At 42.4% G+C, this 22,282-nt stretch overlaps 1 protein-coding gene and 1 non-coding gene across 2 annotated transcripts; one reads left to right on the top strand and one right to left on the bottom strand.

Annotated features, from left to right (window-relative positions):
• On the bottom strand, window positions 1-130 carry LOC132018899 (small Cajal body-specific RNA 20). The gene has a single exon (XR_009404672.1). It is a non-coding gene; the product is annotated as a small Cajal body-specific RNA 20 (non-coding RNA).
• Window positions 131-16,515: 16,385 nt separating this feature from the next.
• LOC132017864 (HLA class II histocompatibility antigen, DO alpha chain) lies at window positions 16,516-21,452 on the top strand. Its single transcript, XM_059399982.1, has 5 exons — window positions 16,516-16,656; window positions 18,093-18,341; window positions 18,793-19,074; window positions 19,163-19,298; window positions 19,537-21,452. Exons 1-5 carry the CDS (start codon window positions 16,575-16,577, stop codon window positions 19,538-19,540), a joined length of 753 nt encoding a protein of 250 aa, XP_059255965.1. The 5' UTR covers window positions 16,516-16,574; the 3' UTR covers window positions 19,541-21,452.
• The last annotated feature ends 830 nt before the right edge of the window (window positions 21,453-22,282 follow it).

The raw sequence follows: 22,282 nt of genomic DNA, 5'->3' as shown, positions 1-22,282 counted from the left end.
AGATGTCTGAGGCAGGAAAACAAGGCTGCCAGCTTGTGGCAGCCCTGACAATGACCCTCAAGGGCTGATCTTGGCCTCCAGCCCTGGCTAAGGAGAAAAGGGACCTCCCCAGCCCCACGGGAGAGAGGCCCTACCCAATTTCAAAATACATTACAAAGCAATCAAAACAGTATGGTACTGGTATAGAAACAGACATATAGGCAAATGGAACAGAATAGAGGGCCCAGAAATAAATCAGTGCATCTATGGTCAGTTGGTCTTCAAAAGAGTTTCAGAAACACGCAGTGGGGTAAGGAGAGTCTCTTCAATAAATATTGTTGGGAGCAGTGGGTCTCTATATACGGAAGAATGAAACTGGGCCCTTGTCTTGCACCATGTGCAAGAATCAACTCAAAATGGACTAAAGACTTCAATGTAAGACCTGAAACCATAAAATCCTAGAAGAAAACATAGGTGGAAACCTCCTTGACATACAAGGAGAGATGTCATCTTATACCTGTTAGGATGGCTATTATCAAAAGACAAAAGGTAAGTGTTGCTGAGGATGTGGAGAAAAGGCAATCTTTGTACACTGGTAGTGGGAATGTAAATTGGTACAGCCATTATGGAAAACAGTATAGAAGGTCCTCAAAAAATTAAAAATAAAACTATCATACATCCAGGAATCCCACTTCTGAATATATATCCATTGTATATATGTATGAATATATACAATATATGCAATATATTGTTTATATATTATACATAATACATATGCTAATTAGCTATATGCTAAGTAAAATATGCAAAGTAAAAAGACAGAAAGGCAAATACTGCATGATCTCACTTCCATGTGGAATCTACGATAGTTAAACTCACAGAGGCATAGAATAGAATGGTAGTAACGAGGGCTTAGGGAGAGGTATAAAAGGGAGCTATTGGTCAAAGGGTAGAAATTTTCAGTTATCCAAGATGAATAAATTCTGGAGACCTTAACATACAGCATGCTGATATAGTTAACAATACTGTATTGCATACTTGAAATTTATTGAGGGTAGATCTCAAATGTTGTCAACACATATACACACAAAGACTCTAGCTACCGTGGGAATTGGATCTGTTAATTAGCTTGATTGTGCAATCATTTCACAATGTATACATATAGCAAAACATCAAACAAGAAATCAAAACATCAAGCTGAACACCTAAAATATATATTTTTTATATATATATAATATATATATATTATATATATATATAATTCCTAGTTGTCAATTGTACCTCAATAAAATGGAAAAAAGAAACATTTTCTGGACCTGCCAACTCTTACCTGGCTATGTGGGGATCAGTAGGGAGCTAATTAAAAACACAGCTTTCCAGGCCTCGCCACTGATTCAGGATCTGAATCTCTGGGCAGTGATTCTGTAGAATCTGTGCTTTAGGGAAGATTTCTAGGAGGTTCTGGTGGGCAGGACGTGGGATCCAGTGGCCTAGAAGATCTCCTTAGGCTGGCATTCAGCATTCTGATAACCAGCACCTTATTACTGCTAGAGAAAATGATGCCATTCAGCAGAACTATGACCCCACAAAATCTTGTACAGGGCACCTCAAAAATTTACCATTCCTATGGCTTGTCTTTAGGCATTTCTCGCATCTAATTACCTAAGCAACTTGCCTTTTGAATGACGTCACTCTCTTAACTCCTATCCAATTTGTCCACCATCTAATTTTTAACAGACAACCTTGCCTCCCACTTTCCCAAGAGGAAACAAAAGATGTCACACACACAGCTTGTCCCTTCTCCCACCCTTCATCCTTTCCTTTGTCTCTGTGACTAGAGTCCTTGTTTTTGCTCACAGCTCTCTCCTCCACCCCTCACTGCTCTTCTCTTTCGATGTCAGGTTTGTGTACCCAGTCTCCTCCTCTGTACGAGCTGACAGAAAGGGGCCTTGACCAGTCCTCTTGACTCGGCACACAGCTCAGCTCTCTTCCTCCCTTTACACTCAGACTTCCTAAAAGAACCTACACTACTCTGTACCAGCGATGGGAAATCAAAGACAAATCAAACGCCATCTCAGCCCCCAACGATCTTAGGCTCCACACTCAACCCCACCCGCCCCCACTTTACTTCTCAGCCCGACCCGGTCTTGCTCCTGCCGCAGCCAGCCTGCTCTCCCCAAGGCTCCCCGATTTCCAAACCCACACTTCAACCTGACTTTCCTTCACCTACCGAAGTCATTGCTACTTTTGGTTTAGGTCACCCTCTTAACCTCAGTTTCTGGAACACGTGTCTGTCCATTTCTCCTAATACCTGCTCTTCATTTTCACATTTCCTTCCCAGGATCCCTGTTAGCCAACATCACAACTGTCCGGGGTCCTGAGATACAGTGCTTTGCTCTCTTCTCCAGGGGTGCGCTCTCCTAAATGGTCTCAGCGCCTCGTCGTGGGCTCCAGACCTTTAGAGTAACCGTCCGAACACCTGGCGTCCCTCAAACATCTGAGACCCATCTTCCCCACCGGCGTTTCCTCCAACACCGCCCAGGGGTGGTGCTGTGCAGGGAGGCTCCGTCCGCACCTCCCTGTCCCACCGCCAAGCCTGCACCCCTACATCCCAGGGCTCCCCACACTCCCACGGCCAGCCAGATGCTGTCTTGCATGTTCCCGCAGAAATCGCCTTCCCTCTACTGGGGTTCAGCCTCTTCAGGTCCTGCCCTCACTCTCCCCCCTGTCGCAGAACCCCTGCCCCAGCGCCCCCTTCCCGCTTCTCTCCCCGCGAGCCCGCCCACACGCTAAGCGCGACGCCCCGGCCACGCCCTCGCCCAGCCTCCCTTTTGCAAACAACATCCCTCCGCCCGCGGCCGCTTCTCGACCGGCTTCGGCCGGTTCTCGCCGCTGCCCCCGCCCCCGCGGAAGCGCGCGCTCTCCTTTCCCGCTAACGAAGAGCGTTCTCACCTGGCCCCGCGCGGGGGCTGCAGCCGGCGGCCTCAGCGTCCCCGCGGTAGGAAAGGGCGCTGCGGCTAGCGGCGGCGCCCGACTTCCACTTCTCGCACGCCCGCCTAGGTCCGCGCGGTCCTGGGTACCGAGCCGGGCAGGGGCGACCGTCGTTTGCTGTCCACCCGCCTCCCGGGCCCCTTGCACCCCCACCCCCCACCCCCGCGCGCTTCCCCCCTCTTGCATCCCGGGAGCTTTTCCCCGGCTCTCGCATTTAGGGAGCGGTAGAGTCTATTAAAATCAAAACCGAACGGAGACTAGCCTTGAAAATTCTAAGCAGAATAACCAGACTGCGATCATCCAAACAACGGTTAATTTAGCTTATTTTGCAAGGCTAATTTGACCTACATCATTTCTTGTTTGCGCTTCTGGAAATGATAAGTAAAACTTGAGTTGTTTGTCGTGGTTGATATGAAGGAACCACTCAGAAAAATCTAATATTGTAACCAATCCGTGAAGGATAAACAGTCATTGTTTTCTCAGGGCATGAGCTGCTTTATAACAATATACTCCTGAGCCTCATTCCATGCTCTGGGTTGAGAGCTCCCGGTTTGCAAACTGTATGCTTGGTGTGTGCAGGTGAATTTTTAACTAATCACTTCAGTGGTTCATTGGTTTTTATTTTGGCTATTTTGAACCTTTGACAGTTTATTTAGTGTACATGGTTCTAGCTATTCTCAAAAATTCTCACCGCAGGTCTGGATTTTTAAAAACTATCTTTTCTAACAGTGATTTTGGTGATCTTGGTCACAGAAACTTTCTAGGCCTTGGTGTTTATGAAAGGGGAGGATTTAACTACATGACTTCTGAACATTGAACGATAGGCCTTTCACAAGGAAAAGAAAACAGTAAATAAACATGCATACATATATATGAATATATAAAATGTGACTCAATGCTAAGGGGTGATTCAGTGATCTTTAGAGAGGTGTGGCCATATTAAGGGAAAAGCAATCAATTCTCTTGGCAGCTGGAAGAGGAGGGGGATGTGAAGGCTGGCGGGGGTGGGGGTGGGGGGGGATATTTCCTGTGGAGTCCAGGAAGGGGCAGAATCCCACTGCTGGGGAAAGGCCTTAGGCTGAGGCATTGGAAGGACAGAAAGAGTTTGAGAAATGCAGAGTGGTGCTGTTTTCTCTGTCTCTTTTCCTGCTATTGGACAGTCTGGCTTATATGTCATCTCTTCCAGGAAGCCTTCCCTTATTTCTTTCTCTTTTCCACGTTAGGTTCTCTTTCTTCTGTTGCCAGTATTACATCTTAAATATACTTTAGTTTTGTTGTGTTGCATGCTGGAAATGTAGAAATAAATTTTGTAAAGCTTTCTTAAAGCCCGGTGTAAGAAAATCTTAGCTTGAAAATTAACATATCTTTTCACCTTTCAAGCATTGCCATAGAGAGACTAAGGTGTGGAATGAACCTTGGTTGCTCAATGAAAATGACCACAACCTCCATATAGTGCATTTAACCTAAATATCAGGAGAATATATCTTAAAATGTGATGCATTAATTTAAAATATCATTTAGAGGGGTGCCTGGGTGGCTCAGTTGGTTAAGCATCAGACTCTTGGTTTTGGCTCAGGTCATGATCTTCCCGCTCATTAGATCAAGCCCCGCATCAGGCTCTGTGCTGACCGAGCTCGGAGCCTGCTTGAGATTCTCCTCTCATCTCCCTCTGCCCCATCCCCGCCCCTTGCTTTCTCTGGCTCTTTCTCTTTCTATCTAAAATAAATAAAAGGAAAGAAAATGTCATTTAGAGACAACAGAAAACAAACTGGAACATTCACAAATCTATAGAAATTAAAACACTCAACTAATGGATCAAGTTAAAAATCACAAGAGAAATTAGAAAATATTTAGATGAATGAAAACTAATGCACAACACACAGAACAGCATACGGTCGGTAAGGACTGCACTACAGCATACCATCAGTAAGGACTGCACTAAGGGTCAAATTTACATCTGTAAACACTTACATTAAAAAGGAAGAAATGGGGGCGCCTGGGTGGCTCAGTGGGTTAAGCCTTTGGCTTCAGCTCAGGTGAGGATCTCAGCCCCTACCCCCCTGCATTGGGCTCTCTGCTCAGTGCAGGGCCTGCTCCCCCCCTCCCCGCCCCTCTGCCGGCCTCTCTGCCTCCTTGTGATCTCTGTCTCTCAAATAAATAAATAAAATCTTTTAAAAAGTAAATAAAATAAATAAGGAAGAAAGTCCTCAAACCAATCACCTACTTCACAACCTTAGGAACTAGAAAAGAAGAACAAACAACCCAAAGCTGGCAGATGGAAGGAAATAATAAAGATTAAAACAGAGATAAATAAAATAGAGAAGAGAAAATATACTGAAAATAAATAACCCCCAAAGTTGCTTCTTCAAAAAGAGTAAGAAAATCAAGAAACTGTTAAGTGGATTGACTGAAAAAAGGGAGAGGAAGATTCAAATTACTGGTTAGAAATGATCTGGGGTGGGGGGTTGGGGGGGATTGGGTGGCTCAGTCAGTTAAGCATCTGCCTTCTGCTCAGGTCATGAACTGAGTCCTGGGATTCAGCCCCTCATAGGGCTCCCTGCTCAGCTGGGAGTCTGCTTCTTCCTCTCCCTCTGCCCTTCCTTCCCCTCCCGAGCTTGTTCATGTGCTCTCTTGCTCTCTCAAATAAATAAAATCTATAAAAAAAAGACTGAATTAGAGACATTTCTACTGATTCCACAGAAATAAAAAGTATTAAAAGATAGTACCATGAACAACTGGATAATCAACTAATTGGATGACCTAGGTGGAATGAACAAATACCTAGAAACACAAAACTTACCTAGACTGAATAAGAAATAGAAAATCTGAGTAGATGTATAACTTGTAAGTTTAAATCAGTAATTAAAAAATAACAACAACAACAAACCTTTGGACAAGGAAAAGCCCTGGAATTGATGGTTTCACTGGCGAATTCTACTGAATGTTAAAGAACTAATACCAATCCTCCTCAAACTCAAAGAACCAAAAAGGAGAGGAATACATCCTAACTTATTCTATGACACTGTTATTGTCCGATACCAAAGCCAGACAAAGGCACTACCAAAACTACAGGCCAATATCCCTTATGAACATTAATGCAAAAATCCTCATCAAAATACTAGCAAACTGAATCCAGGAGCATATTAAAAGAATACACACCAAGTAGAATTTATTCTTGGTATGCAACCATGGTTCAACATATGAAAATTCATGTTATATATGACACCAACAGAATGGAAGGAAAAACCCAAATGATCCGCTTCAACTGATGCAAAAAAAAGCATTTGGCAAAATCTTGACACTCTTTAATGGTGAAAACACTCACCAAACTAGGAGTAGAAGGAAATGACCCCAACATAATAAAGTCATAAATGAAAATCCCACAGCTAACAGCATAATCAATGGTGGAAGACAGAAATCTTTTCTTTTAATTTCAGAAACAAGATAAGGATGCTTGCTTTAGCTACTACTCAAAATAGCACTAGAAATTCTAGCCAGAGCAATTAAACAAGCTAAGGGGGGAAAAAAGGACATCCAAATTGGAAAGAGTAAAATTATCTCTGTTCAAAGATGCATGCTTTTATAAGTACAACATCCTAAAGTTTCTCCCACAAAACAATAAATGAAATTAGCAAAGTAGCAAGGTACAAAAAACACACAAATCCACAGCTGTTTTTTTAATGCAAATCAAAACCACAATGAGATATCGTCTCACACCTGTCAGAAAAGTAATATCAAAAATATAATAAATAACAGGCATTGGCAAGGATGTAAAGAAATGTGGTACACACTGTTGGTAGAAACGTGAATTGGTGCAGCCACTATGGAAAATAGTATGGAGGTTCCCCAGAAAATTAAGAAGAGAAATACCATACAATATGGCAATTTCACTTCTGGGTATTCACCTGAAGACAATGAAAACACTAATTCAAAAAGATATATACACTATGTTTATTGCAGCATTATTTACAATAGCCAAGATAGGGAAGAAACCTAAGTCCAATGGATAAAGAAAATGTGGTATATACATAGAATGGAATATTTCTAAGCTATAAAAACGAATGAAATCTTGCCATTTGTGGCCATTTGTGGCAACTCGGATGGACCTAGAGGGTCTTACCTAAGTGAAATAATTTAGGCAGAGAAAGACAAATACTGTAAGCTTTCATTTGTATGTGGAGTCTAAAAAACCAAAACAAATGAATGAGCAAAATAGAAACAGACTCATAAATACGGACCACAAACTGGTTGTTTCCAGAAGAGAGGGGGGTGAGGGGATGGGTGAAATAGATGGAAGAGAATTAAGAGGTACAAACTTCTAGTTATAAAATAAGTCACAGGGAGGTAAACTACAGCATAGGGAATATAGTCATTAATATTATAATAACTATGTATGGTGACAGATAACTGGACTTACCATGCTGGTCATTTACTAATGTATATAAATGTTGGGTCACCATGTTGTACAGATGAAATGAATACAATATTGTATGTCAACTGATTTCAATTAAAAAATCAGTTGTGTTTATGTACACTAACAGAACAAAAAAGAAAACAATTCTATTCACAATAGCATCGAAAAGAATAAAATTCTTAGGAATTAACCCAACCAAGGATGTGAATGCTGTATGCACTGAAAACTAAGAAACATTGCTGAGCCTTTTGTGGCCATTGCTGAAGTGCCAGCAGCCAAAATGAAGTTCAAAAGACTGGAGCAAGAACCATGAAAGACCTTTCAATGCACCTTCCCATATTCTCAGGAAAATTATGTCTTCCCCTTTTCCAAAGAGCTGAGACAGAAGCATGATATTTGATCCATGCCCATCTGAAAGCATGATGAAGTACAGGTTGTAGGAGGACACCACAAAGGTCAGCAAGTTGGCAAAGTTGTCCAGGTTTACAAGAAGGAGTATGTCATCTACACCAAATGAGTACAGTGAGAGAAGGCAAACGTCACAATTGTCCATGTGGGCATTCACCCTAGCAAGGTGGTTATCATTAGACTGCAAAAGATCATAAATAATAAAAATACATTATATGTTTATTTAAAAAAATAAATAAACAAATTTTTAAAAAGATCATAAATAGATCCTTGAACATGAAGCCAAATCTCACCAAGTAGAAAAAAAACATTGCTGAAAGAAGTTAAGGAAGATGTAAATAAATGGAAAGACACTCCATGTTCATGGATTGGAAAACTCCTATTATTAAAATTTGTTATATTATCCAGAGCAATCTACAGACTCAGTGGAATCCTTATCAAAATCCCATCTTTTTTTTTTTGCAGAAATAGAATTATATATCCTAAAATTCATATGGAATCTCAAGGGATCCCTAAATGCCAAAACAATCTTAAAAAAGAGGAAGAGCTGGAGGTGTCACACTTACTCATTTCAAAACTTACCACAAATCTACAGTAATTGAAACAGTATGGAGCTGGCATAAAGACAGACACATAGACCAATGGAATAAAGTCAAGAACCCCCAAATAAACTCTTGCCTATAGAGTCAGTGATTTTCAACAAGAGTACCAAGATCATTCAGGGGGAGAAAAGACAGACTTTTCAACAAAGGGTGCTGGTAAAACCATATATCCACATGCAAAAGAATGATGTTGGACTCATATACAAAATTAACTCAAAATGGATCAAAGATTTAAAAGTAGGAGCTAAAACTATAAAATATTACTATTTTAAATACATAGTGCTGGAAGCTGCTTTCCTGTTCAAGAGATGTAATTGATTTCAAGGAGAAAATTTACCTTTGATTTAGGAAAACATATTAATGTGCTTTTTCATTATGAGAGTTAGTAGAGGCAGGCAGAAGTCACATGTTTCTGTAAAACATATAGGGATAGTATTTTATTATAAAATATTAATATACTCATGGTCTTAATATTTTCTTTTTCACACATCTTTAGATGCGATCTCATGCCTATTCATCCAGAGATACTCGTTGTTTTGGGGAACATCTGGATTTTTATCACAGAATTTCCAAGAGAAACAATTCCAAAATGGAATATTGACAGATAGAGCAAAGCCATAGTCTTGAAAACCAGACATTGGTAAAAGAAAAAGAGGTTTCTGAAGTTCTTGGTTTTAGAATTTCAGGCTTGGCTTCATTTTTAGAGTTTCTTGCTGAGTGTGCATTTTAGGTTGGGACCATCTTCTTTTGGAGGTGAGTATTCATTGGCCAGTTCTGTGTTTCCAAGAACTTAAAAACATCAAAACTCTCCTTTTTCATCCTTCCACTACCTTCACAAGGGGCTAGAACCCATAGGGTCCTGTGTAGTTGTTTGGACCCATCCATTCATATTCTAGAGTTCCAGGGGCTGCCTGGTCCTTACTTCACTGAAGACATTGTCTCTGGTTACTTTGCTATCCCAGTTGATCTGTTTTTGTGAAGACACTTGAGACAATTAAAAAACTCTATAGCCATTATCATTTTCTTGTATTTGTAACATTTGGCAAACTGATCATTACTTTGAAAGCTAATAAGAAGACAAAAGGAAAACTAAAATTTTTTAGAAACTTCAAATGCTGTAAAACCACTTAATTCAATATGTAAAGTGAAAAAAAACTTTATAAAGTTAAAGAATCAAGTTTTTGGTAAATTGGTAAAATAGGAAAATTGTGATTTAGTGAGTTAATTTCTGATTGTTTGGCCATGTGGTGAGTTTATTTTTATTTTTATATTATAAAATGTTTAAAAGATTTTATTTTTAATTCACTCTACACCCAGCATGGGGATCAAACTTACAACCCTGAGATCAAGGGTCAAATGCTCTACCAACTGAGCCAGAGAGGTGCCTTGAGGAACTGATTTTTAGAGAGTTGATTTTCAGTAAATTGATTTTCAAGGTAGTCATGGAGAGGGTAGAACTGGACTGGATTCAAGGGTAATTGAAGGAGAGAGGGCAGAGGACCATGACCAAGGTGATACTGAAAGTAGAGAACCATCAGAAAAAAGGAAAATGCCACCCAGACCTAGCATCCCACAGTCATAATGTTATACAAACTTAACTTCTGTCCCAGGATGTCATTCGAGAAAGAAGGAAGGAGAAGGAGAAAGAGGAGAAATTCTGAAAGACTTGGCCTTTCCCAAAGGAAAGATGAATCTTTTTTTTTTTTTTTTAAATCTATTTGAAATGGGAAGAGTTGCATCTATATCTTTAAAAGTCCTGTTTGGGGATTTTCCTACCATCATTTTGAATTGTTGCTACAGAGTATGATGAGACCAGTCATATATATATGCACATATACATATATATATATTAAAGTTACTTTTTTTCATATACAGGTTTTAATTTTTATATTTCAAGCTATCTAAAGATATAAAGGAACAGTGATTTTAGTATATGCACTGTTGAAGAAAGAGCAAAGAGTGATTTTAGCTTTAAAATTTTTAGTTTGTTCCTAGGAGATAGGAGGTCTGGGATTTAGAGAAGTCAGAAAATGGGAGGGGAAAGTTCTAGGACAAGCCAGCAGCTTCCAGCAACACGACAGAAGTCCAGAGCCTGAAAACACAGCCAGTAAGACACCTGCTACTATAGAGAGCAGCCTCAAATCAGCTGAAACAGACTTTCTGGAACAGGAGGTTAGAGCAAGAGATACGGAGCACCTGACATACAGAAACACATGTTTGTATCACTTCTCTGTCCAGGAAATTCTGGAGACAGGACTAGACCACTTGAATTCCTGAAATTATCTGGGTTGGAACTATTTAATTAATTACTAAAAAAGGGTCATCCCAGGAAGTTGAAGAGCACATGAACACTCATAGTGTACAGTAATATAATGGCTTTGATTCTTCTTTCTTTTCACATCATACGTGGTTGTTTATAGCCTTCTTGATAAATTGAAAGATCTGGGATGGCAGGAACCATAATGTGGTCCCAGAGCCTAGCACAGTGCCTGAAGCAAAATAGACTAAAAGTAGTTAAACACATATATACTAAAAATAGATAGAAGGGCTAGAATTGAAACAATGAAAGGTAAGATTGCCCTCTGGTGGAATCCCTAGGTGGTCACAAGCCTGCCCCCCAACCCCAGGCCCGCCTCTGGAAAGTGGACTGTTAAATTGAACAATCTAAGAAAAGAATTAATGGTTAATTGGCTGCCAACAGAGAGCAACCGGAACAGGACTGTTCATTAGAAATGTAATGAGACTATGGTGAGTGCTGTAAAGTGTGTAAACCTGGCAATTCATAGACCTGTATCCCTGTGGCTAATAATACATTATATGTTTATTTAAAAAATTTTAAAAATTAAGTTAAAAAAAAGAAATGTAATGAGAGTTACATTTTCAATATCAAATTTTCTAGTAGCCACTTTAAAAAAGTAATAAAAAACAGTGAAATTAATAATATATTTTAAAAACTCAACATATCCAAAATATTGCCAATTAACCATCAATCAATATAAAAAGATTAATTAGATTATATATTCATATATATAATTTTAAATATATATAATACAGATATGTTTTACAAGGTCTTCAAAATTCCATGGTTTCCTACTTATATCTCAGGACTGGCTATATTACAGGTCGTCAATGGCCACCTGTGGCAGGTGGTGACTATATTGGACAGCACAGTCCTCTGGAGAAAGGGGCCATGTGCTGTTTTCTGTGTCCCCAGGACATAGTAAGTGTTCCATAAATATGTGTTGAATAAATAATATCTCCTAACCACCTACCTCAGCTTTATTATTACATAACGTTATTATGTCTCTAGAGAACATGATGGATAGAACTACATTTATCTCAAAGTCAAGTGTTTTAGACAATTTAGAGTAACTGAGTTTATGTCATATCCAAAGAGCAGACACTTTTCTCCCCAGTGTTGAGCCTGTACTTATTTTCAGTATTTGTTTCCAGTACTGGAATATCGCTCTCTAGAACGATATAGAACTGGTATTCAATTCATTGATTTTTTTATTTATTATATTTATTTATAAATTATTTATTTTTATTTATTATTATTATTTATTTATTTGAGAGGAAGAGAGAGAGCACGGTGGCACATGTGCCAGTGGCGGGGGGAAGAGCCGAGGGGGAGGGAGAGAGTTTCAAGCAAACTCCGCACTAAACGCAGAGCCCAATGAGGGGGTCTTTCTGACCACCCTGAGATCAGATGTGAGCCCAAACCACGAATCAGAGGCTTAACTGACTGCACCGCCCTGGCATTGATCTTTATTTGTTATAATCTGTTTATGTATTTGAAAAGCATTTATTTACTACTGTGCTAGCATCTGGAGGAGAGGGGGGTTTATATAACAAAGAGTCAATGAACCACAAGCCCTCGGCATTTCTATATGGGGGGGCTGTAGTTTGTACATAATATTATAGGGAAATAATGGAGAGGCCTGCTTCCTGTGAGGATAAATTAACACGTGTTCTTGATTCCCAGCTCTAAAAACCAACCATGGAGAAGCCGTGAAGGGAAACTCTGGGAAATCCATAGTGCCACTGTCTATTGTTTTAGGGTGGCTCGCTGGCTGTGAGAAGATTCATCAGAGGCGTCTGCTGCTGCTTTGCCCCGGTGTTCCCCTGAACATGTATCGCCTGCCCCATAATACGAAATACAGGGGCAAGATCCTGATTGCTCATACAGCAGTGGAGGTTTGGGGAGAAAGTCTAGGTTGAAATGCCTGCTGGAGCTGGGAGGGGTAGGACAATAAATGCACCTGAGGCCGGGCATCATTCACTGTACTCTGTCTCCGAGCGCCAGGGAGAGAGAGGCCTGGCCCCTGCCACCTGAGCTGTCGCCAGTAAGGTGACACCAAAAGGGTGGTAACTGGCTTTGTGTTGTCCTAGAACTTGGGTCCTTCCCTCTCTACATTCATGAGACTGACCTAGATGGGCACTCAAAGGCCAGATTTGTAACTCCCTCCCTTTGGTGAGTTTCACAACTGGAAAGAAAAACAACAAATGGGCCCATATGTGTCCTTGGAAAAGTACCAGAAAATATAGACTAGCCCCTTAAAATGAGCATGAAAAATGCATTAAAAAATAAGAAAAGTTAGGGGCGCCTGGATGGCTCAGTGGGTTGAGCCTCTGTCTTCGGCTCAGGTCATGATCTCAGGGTCCTGGGATGGAGCCCCGAGTCAGGCTCTCTGCTCAGCAGGGAGCCTGTTTCTTCCTCTCTCTGCCTGCCTCTCTGCCTGCTTGTGATCTCTGTCTGTCAAATAAATAAATAAAATCTTAAAAAAAAAGTTATTATAATATGAGAAAAGATAGGGAATACAGGGAAAGCTACATAGAAGTTCCAGGCATGAAAAAAATATGAAAGTCAAAATAAAAATCCTACTAATGGGAATAAATAGTGGGAGAGATACAACTAAGCGGGAAGACTACACTGAAGGACTTTCCTAGAGGAAAAGATACAAGGAGGAAGAAATTGAAATATAGAAGTCAAAAGAGACTGGGGAGAGAAATGCCCAAGCAGGGATAATATGAATTTCATGAAGAGAAAAAAAATTAAAGAAGAAGAGAAACATTTACATTTACAGAAATAAAGAGAATTACCGAATTCCCAGAATGAAAAGATACAGGGGATCCATAATGTCCTATAGCAAGAGAAGGAAAACCCATTTTAGATACAATATTTACAAATTGTAAATTTGGATACAAACTTGGATACAAATTTAAATGGAACTTTAGATAAAATTTTAGATACAAATTTCAAAGGTCAAAGGCAATGAGAAAATTCTAAGATTCCCAAGAGGAAGCCTGATATCAGATTTCCTAACTACAGCACTGGATGCAAGAAGATATTGGGATGATATTACTTAAAATATTAACAAAAAAACAACTGTGGCGGGGTGGGGCCTCAGGCATTCCCTGGAGCCTGAGGCCACTGCACCTGAGCCCAGCGAGAACGCCAAAGGCAAGGTTCTTTTTAATTTTTTTTCTAGCCCTTTACTCCCAGGAGTTTTAGACGTTGAAAACACTCCCTATGCGCAGGATTTGATATTGTGTGGTTCATTAGGATCTGCTGTGGTTGGCCTTGGACATTTTTTATTAACTGGCCGTGAGTTGGAGGATTTATCTTGGTGACTTGAGGATGCTTGTTCCACTGTGGGTATAATTACGCAAAGCTAAGACACCAGGAAAGAATTGTCAGAGAAGGAATTAAAAATCAGATTTTACATGAAAACACCCACCTTGATCCTAAAAGAAAACAAAGCAAGAGCAATGGGAGCAACTAAGCAGGCGTCAAGCACAGAAAACCCAGACACCACGCACGGAAGTCAGTGTGAACAGAACCCAAGTCAACTCCACTAAAGCTTTCAATTAAGTAAATGAAGTGTGTGTTGTTAAAAAAAAAAAAAAGAAGAAGAAGAAAGAAAGAAAGAGAAAAGAAAAGGAAAAAAGGGAAAAAAGAGAAAGAAAGAAAGAGAAAAAAGAAAAGAAAGAAAGGAAAAGAAAAAAACACTTTAAACTTAGAATTTATTTATTTTTTAAAAGATTTTATTTATTTATTTAAGTGAGAGAGAGAGTAGGGGGAGGAGCAGCCAGGGAGGAAGGGAGAATCTCAAGCAGGTTCCCGGCTGAGCGTGAGCCGGATGCGGAGCTGTCCCAGGACTGTGAGATCGTGACCTGAGCTGAAAAGCAAGAGTCCAGCGTTAAACCATCAGAACCACCCAGGAGCCCCTAAACATAGAAATTAATACATAACTAAACATTATTCAAGAGTGATGCTATAACAAAAATATTCTCAGGTATACAAAGCTTCAGAAGATTTGCCACACAAATACTCAAGACATTATTGGAAAAAATATTCCAATAAGAGAAAAAAATGTCAGGAGGTGCCAAAAAGGAGGAGAAGTAAAGTTGATCAACACCTTGGTGAAGAAGAGAGGGAGGAAGTAAATGAATAACTTGAAAGCATACTGAAGTTCTGATCTAGTTAGAGGAAAGATTGGTAAGGCATAGAGAGCAGTTTGTTTGTTTTTGTTTTTTTTTTAAAGACAATGAAGAAAAGGAAACTTGAAAAACAGAAATATTGAAATAAATAAAATATTAGAAACAAGTCCAAATATGTTAATAATCACAATAAATACAGCTGGGAAGGGCAAAGAGAGTGCTGTGTCCTCACCAGACCAGTACATCTTCCTGAACACACAGCTAAAATTCATTTTTCCATTCCTGTTGTACTCAGGCAGGGTCATTGTTTAATTCTTGCCAATGGAATGTGGTAGAAATAGCATGTGGTTTCTGGTCCAAGTCTGTAAGATTGTAAGACCCCTCCACAAACTCTCTTCTGGAAGCATAGTTCTTTTCAGTTTTGATGGTGCTCACTTTCGGAGCATGCTACTAACCTGGGTCTCCTGGTTCTGCCCTTGAAAAGGCTGCTTTAACTCAGGTCAGAATGGAACCCAGGAATCTGTATTTTTTTAAATTTATTTTATTTTTTAAGAAAGCGAGAAGGGGGAGGGGCAGAGGGAGAGGGAGAGAAATCCCAAGGAGGCTCTGTGCTCAGCATGACTCAGGGCTTGATCTCATGACCCTGAGATCATCATCTGAGCCAAAATCAAGTCAGATGTTTAACCGACTGAGCCACCCAGGCGCCCCAGGAATCTCCCCAGGTGATTCTTCTCTGTAACCAGATTTGGAACCATAGACTCAGATGATGTCTTGGTTCCCTTCCAAGCTGAAAATCATTTATTTCATGATCTTTCAGATATTTGGTTAGACTTTTCCTTATCTAGAGAGATGGTTAGCTTTGTATATATTTTTTGTATTGGACCAAATTCTGCCCCTGCCTCCCATTGGCTGAACCCAACCAGAAACCATAGGGCAGGGAGATGTTGTCCACAGGTCAGCCTGCAGGCAGCACGGAGAAGGGTGTCCAGGGGGCCCAGAGGGACAAATGGAGGTTCTCCTGCACCCTCTGCCCTCCTTAGAACAGTCCACTGAGACTCCTTACAGTTCTTCCTTGCTCCGAGCATCTCTCACAATTACGTATTTTTTTCTAACACAATGAAATGAAGTAATGTTTTCCAAAGTGATTTAAAGGGTTTTTTATTTAAGGATTTTAGAAAAATCAGAGCATGTCTCTGATTGGCTGAATATAGCAGGGGTCTTCCCCACCCAAGAATCTGTTTCCTTCCTCTTTCTGTGTATCCATGATCTCCTTTTAAAAGTTTCTAAGTACAGTTTATATTATTATGTCTTCAAATCTGTCTGCAGAAACTTATAGGGAGACTGAGATTCTCTACACTCCAGACCAAGATAGAGGTTTTGTTTGAGCTCGGTTGCGTGGTTCTCTGATGGCCTTTTCTCTCCCTTCAGGGGGCCTCTTGTTGGAGTTCTTAGTAATGACTGATTTAAGCCCCTGCCACCTCCCAAACAGAAACCTCCTCTTCACTCTCCTGGGGGCCAGGCTTCCCCGGTGCAATGAGGGTCCAGCTCATTCTTTCACCTTCCACCTAGGCTCCTTACTTCTTTCCCCAGCAACAGCGGCACGAACTCAGAGAATGTCTCTGATTGGCTGAATATAGCAGGGGTCTTCCCCACCCAAGAATCTGTTTCCTTCCTCTTTCTGTTTACCTCCTCCACGGGCCCCACACCGAGAATTACTTAGTTAAAGAACCAGGGCAATGGTCCTCAGTGGGGGGCTAGTCCTGGGACTCTACACCTTGATGAGCCTCCTGAGCCCCCAGGAAACTGGGGCCATCAAGGGTGAGTGCTGGGAGGGATTGGGTGAGGAGAGGAGATTTAGGGTTACATGAGAGATGGTATAGAACATAAATTGTTCTTCTCTGGGGGCGCCTGGGTGGCTCAGTGGGTTAAGCCGCTGCCTTCGGCTCAGGTCATGGTCTCGGGGTCCTGGGATCGAGTCCCACGTCGGGCTCTCTGTTCAGCAGGGACCCTGCTTCTCTCTCTCTCTCTCTCTCTCTCTCTGCCAGCCTCTCTACCTACCTGTGATCTCTCTCTCTGTCAAATAAATAAATAAAATATATTTTTTTAAAAAAACCTTTAAAAAAATTGTTCTTCTCTGGTTTATGGGCAACTTCCTTTACCAAGAGAACCCCAATCTCTCTCACGTCTATCATGTCCATTGCAGACCTAAAATATACAGGTCAGCCCAGTTCAGCCACGCCAGCTGCAGGTTCAAACTTTTCTAGGTTCAGGTGCCTCCCCAGTTCCTTCCTTCCTTGTGAGACCCGGACCTCCATTCTACTCCTGCCGAGCACAGTGATTTCTCTGACACTTCCTGGCTTGGAGTGTGTCCATTCAAATCCAGTTTTATTGCAGTATTTATCACCATGTGGATAGTTAACTGTTTATCTGCCTTTTCCTGCTCTAGACATGAGCTCCTTGTGTGAGGGACCTACAGCTGGTCATCTGTATTTCCATGGGGCCTAGTTTTGTGCTGGGCACATAGTAGTCCCTTAATGGCTGTTGAACATACAATTTCATAGAATTCTAAAGGTCCCTTACCAATTAAAATCTAACCCAAATTTCCAACAAAAACTGAGCCTCAGTTATGGAAACAGACATGTTTGATCATAATCTGAGGTGAAAGAGTTGGGGTATAAACCTGACTTGAACTTTAGGCTCCTTTTCCAGTGCTCTCTGTCATACCTCAGGCTGCCTTTTCCTATCTGGTTGGTCTCTGTCACAGATCTTAATTCTTACTTCTGTCAGCCATCACCTCTTCTCCCCTCACGCCTACCCACACTGTGTCTCTGTGCCCCAGGCTCCATTATGCTCCCATCCTTAATCATCTTCCCTCATCCCCCGCCCCCACTACCACTCATCTCACACACAGGACCTCATAGGACAACTAGAGCTTACGACCATGGCTAACATTCAACTTTGGGGATCCCAAGCATGATTCCAGGCGGCCTCTCTTCTTCCCGACCTGGTATGCCACACCGCGCTCATGTCTCTGTTCCTGTCATTGTGTTGGGCCTGGGCCTGTTTCCCTCTGTCCTCTCCCTTCTATTGCCCCGCAACCTTTCCACTGGCCAAGAACCAGCTCAACAAGTCAACTCTGTCCCCACAGAGAACCCAGCCTGGGGCATAGGCTCAGAGATTCAACATATCGCATGCTCTTAATGAGACTGATATGTTTTCTTTTCTGTCTCTGACCCTGAACTCACCGGATTCAGCTGATCACATGGGCTCCTATGGACCAGCCTTCTACCAGTCTTATGGTGCCTCGGGTCAGTTTGCTTATGAATTTGATGGGGAACAGCTGTTCTCTGTGGAGCTGAAGAAGAAGGAGGCCGTGTGGCGTTTGCCTGAGTTTGGCAACTTGGCCCACTTTGACCCACAGAATGGGCTGGCCAGCATCGCGGTGATCAAAGCCCATCTGGATGTCTTGGTGGAACGCTCCAACCGCACCAGAGCCACCAACGGTATCGGCCTTTCCTCTCCTCGCACCCTCCCCTTCCCTGTGTTAGGCAGGGGAGGTCCAAAGAAGCCTCTTCCCACTCACAGGCCCCCATCTACTCTGGCATGCCCCTCTTTCAGCCTCTGTGACTGTTGTACTCAGCCCCTTTCTTTTCCAGGAGGCTCTAGAACTTCCCAGACCCTTTCAGCACCCTCTTCCTCCTCTTCCCTCTTGAGGACTGACACTTTCACCTGGACACCCCCTCAGGGACCTGTCAGACATAGGAGTCCCTGGTGCCCCCATGACCCTCCTCAGCCTCTTTTCCCTCTGCCCCCCACCGCCACCCTGGCTGTTATGTACCAGAGCATTCCCTGCCTGCAAATGCCTAAATAGGAGGAAACGTCCCTCAATCCCAGTCCTAATCAGGCGCAGCTGCAGGGATGAGACTTTGGGATTCAGGGCCTCATTCTTCCTAGTGCCTCCGAGAGTGACGGTACTCCCCAGGTTCCGAGTGGAGCTGGGGCAGCCCAACGTCCTCATCTGCATGGTGGACAACATCTTCCCTCCTGTGATCAATATCACCTGGCTGCGCAACGGTCAAATAATCAGCGAGGGGGTGGCCCAGACCAGCTTCTATTCCCAGCCCGACCATCTGTTCCGCAAGTTCTGCTATCTGACCTTCGTGCCCTCTGCAGACGACATGTATGACTGCAAGGTGGAGCACTGGGGCCTGGATGAACCACTTCTCAAACACTGGGGTAGGAGCCCCTCCCCAGCTTGCTCTCCACAGACCCATGTTTCCTTTACTCTGGAATCCTTTCACCGACCCTTCCTTTCTCCCCCAAGAGCCCCAGGTGCCTATCCCAGTGCCAGACACCACTGAGACTCTGATCTGCGCCCTCGGCCTGGCTCTTGGCCTGTTGGGCTTCCTTGTGGGCACCTTCCTCATCATCAGAGGCACGTGCTTGTCCAGAGCCCACAGGTACAGAGGCCGCGGGCTTCTGGGGGCAGGAGAGTGGGTGGCTCTGAACAGGATGGGGTGGAGGATCATTCCTTGGGGAGCACTGGGGGCAGGGAAGGGTAACATAGACAAGTAGCAGAGAGAATAGAAGAGCAGAGGTGATGAGGGGGTGAGGTTTTTGGGAAGGTGGGCGATCAGAGATAGGCTCCCAGCATTGTGAGCTCGAACAACCTTGTTCATATGCTTTTTACCACTTTAGGTAATGAACCTTCCGAGAACGAAAGATTGTGGGAGATGCTCTATGGATTCCTTGCAAGTTTCTGACAGCCCTTGAATACTCAGTGCTTCTGCCTACTAAGTATATCCCTACGGTGCTGACTTTGGATAGGATCAAACCCTGTGCCATGGGTCTCCTCTCTTAGACCTGATACTCATCACAGGATTTGTGGGGCAGCTCCCCTTCCCACCCTCAGTGCGCACGCACACACGCACACACACAAACACACTCTTTTCTTGCTCTACCCAAAGTTCTGGCTAGCAACAGTGAATTTTTTATTGGTGTTCGCACTGTATCCTTCCTGCCAGGTCTTGGCCAATTCTCCCAGGGTGTGAGGGGTGCCAGGAACCTAGAAGGGGGAGTTTCAGGTGATGACCATCAAACAGTATTATTTCATACTGGGGATTGGCAGCCATCCTCAGGCCAGTTCAGCTATGTCTTTGCTCCACTTGAATAATTCATTGTGTGTTAGTTGTGAACAGGCCATTTCACAAAGACTTCATGAAATTTACCTTCTGAATTTAGATTTGCCCCCAAAAGAGTTTTCAGGAGAGGGAAGTTTCACAAGCATTGCACTTTTGTCTATGTTAACGCCATAATGAAGAGGCCATAGGTAAACGGTCATGATCTACGATGTCATCTCCTTTTTCTGTAACCCCTAGAGTCCCAGGCATGACAAAGAGAGGTCCAAAGCTTGGATACTATGGTTACTTCCTTAACCTGGGGTCAATCATAGCAGTGGAAGACTTGGTCACATGTTTAGAAAGAGTTCAGGTGGATATCTCTTAGCAGTTTTCAAAAATGAAATGTACATGAAAATCACTGGGAAGCCTTTTAAAAAAAGTGTAGGCTTCACCCAGATCTACTGAATTAGAATCTTGGGGTTTGGGGAGAGTGGTAGCAGTGTGGAATTTTTAACAGGCTCTAGATGATGCTGATGCAGCCACCCTGGACTTAGACTGTGGTCTGATAACTGGGACACACTGACATACCCTGATGCTATTGGAAGAGGGGGAATCCCTAAAGTCAGATTAGTCCAGGAAAACTTTTTGAAGAACTGGTCTTTTCAGGCATAGAGGAAGATACAAGTAAGCAGGGACAAGATGGGGTTTGGCATTGTGAGCATTTGGTCCTAGAGAAGAAAGAAAGCAAGAGATCATGAAGACACTGGATTTCCCAAAAGAGAATAAGTTCAAAGAATGGCCAGAAGAAGACCCTGATAGAAGTGGGGGAGTATCATCCTACTCAAGGCTTTTGTTTGCCAGTAACAAAACCCTCTTAAAACGATCACAGATATAAGAAGAGGATATTTACAATAAAGACACAGGAGTGGTGTCCTGAACCCAGGAATGGGCTTTAGCCAAGCTTTGCAGGGAACAGAATTCAGAACTGAAAAGCCAGCAGAATCTAGAGCAGCTTTCCTTGCTCTATCTCTCGGCTACATGGCCTGTGTTGTCCCTCTGCATGTTAGCTGCATTAGCCATATTATTCTGGCTCTGAGGACAATCCTTTTCAGCAACATATCCACCTGCAGCTGTTAAGTTTGTACATTATCTCAGCTCTACCCACCCATCAACACTATCTCCCAGCCACAATTTTAAATTGTTGGAAAAACAAATGAATTCCCAAACTTGGGGCGGTGTCCATCCCAGTCCGATATACCATGACCAGAGGCACAAGATCCATAGTACAAACTCCTCTGAGGAGAGGGGTTAGATCATGCTCAGAGAAAAAAGAATGGGTTGGTTCTCAGAAGATACCTAAAGATATGTTTGTCCTCAACATGCCCCGATCTCTGCTGATCTTTTGCTTAAAAGTTAACTTGATCATCCTTGGAAAAGATGTTTCTCTGATCTCTGTCCTGTGTTTAATAAGGTCATTAAAAGTGTTTCCTTTGATCAGAAGTGCGGTTTTTTTCACTATGCATATATTATACAGAAGTCACTGAAACTTCTATGAACAGTTCCAAATCTTTTAGGTTTATATATTTGCCTTCAAAATCACATTTTCTTCTAGTTTCAAGTAAACAGTCTCCCATTAAAAAAGTTGTTCTGGGACGCCTGGGTGGCTCAGTTGGTTAAGCAGCTGCCTTCGGCTCAGGTCATGATCCCAGCGTCCTGGGATCGAGTCCCACATCGGGCTCCTTGCTCGGCAGGGAGCCTGCTTCTCCCTCTGCCTCTGCCTGCCATTCTGTCTGCCTGTGCTCGCTCTCTCCCCCTCTCTCTCTGATAAATAAATAAAATCTTTAAAAAAAAAAAAAAAAGTTGTTCTCCCGGGTGCCTGGGTGGCTCAGTGGTTTAAGCTGCTGCCTTCGGCTCAGGTCATGATCTCAGGGTCCTGGGATCAAGTCCCATATCGGGCTCTCTGCTCAGCAGGGAGCCTGCTTCCCTCCCTCTCTCTCTCTGCCTGCCTCTCTCTCCATCTACTTGTGATCTCTCTCTGTCAAATAAATAAATAAAATCTTAAAAAAAAAAAAAGTTGTTCTCCCTGTAACCATGGGGATAAAAATATATTATGTGTTTATAAAAAATAAAAATTAAAAAAAATTGTTCTCCTATATTCTTTTTTTCTTTTTAAAATTTTATTTAAATTTCATTAGTTAACATACAATGCAATATTGGTTTCTGGAGTAGAATTCAGTGATTCGTCCCTTACATACGACACCCAGTTTCATCATAAGTGCCCTCCTTAATACCCATCACCCATCTAGCCCATCCCCCACATACCT

This window comes from Mustela nigripes, chromosome 5, assembly GCF_022355385.1.
Source record: "Mustela nigripes isolate SB6536 chromosome 5, MUSNIG.SB6536, whole genome shotgun sequence".
In the NCBI taxonomy this organism is placed as follows: Eukaryota; Metazoa; Chordata; class Mammalia; order Carnivora; family Mustelidae; genus Mustela; species Mustela nigripes.
Note: the sequence above shows the minus strand (reverse complement) of the source record. Positions and strands in the feature narration are given on the sequence as shown.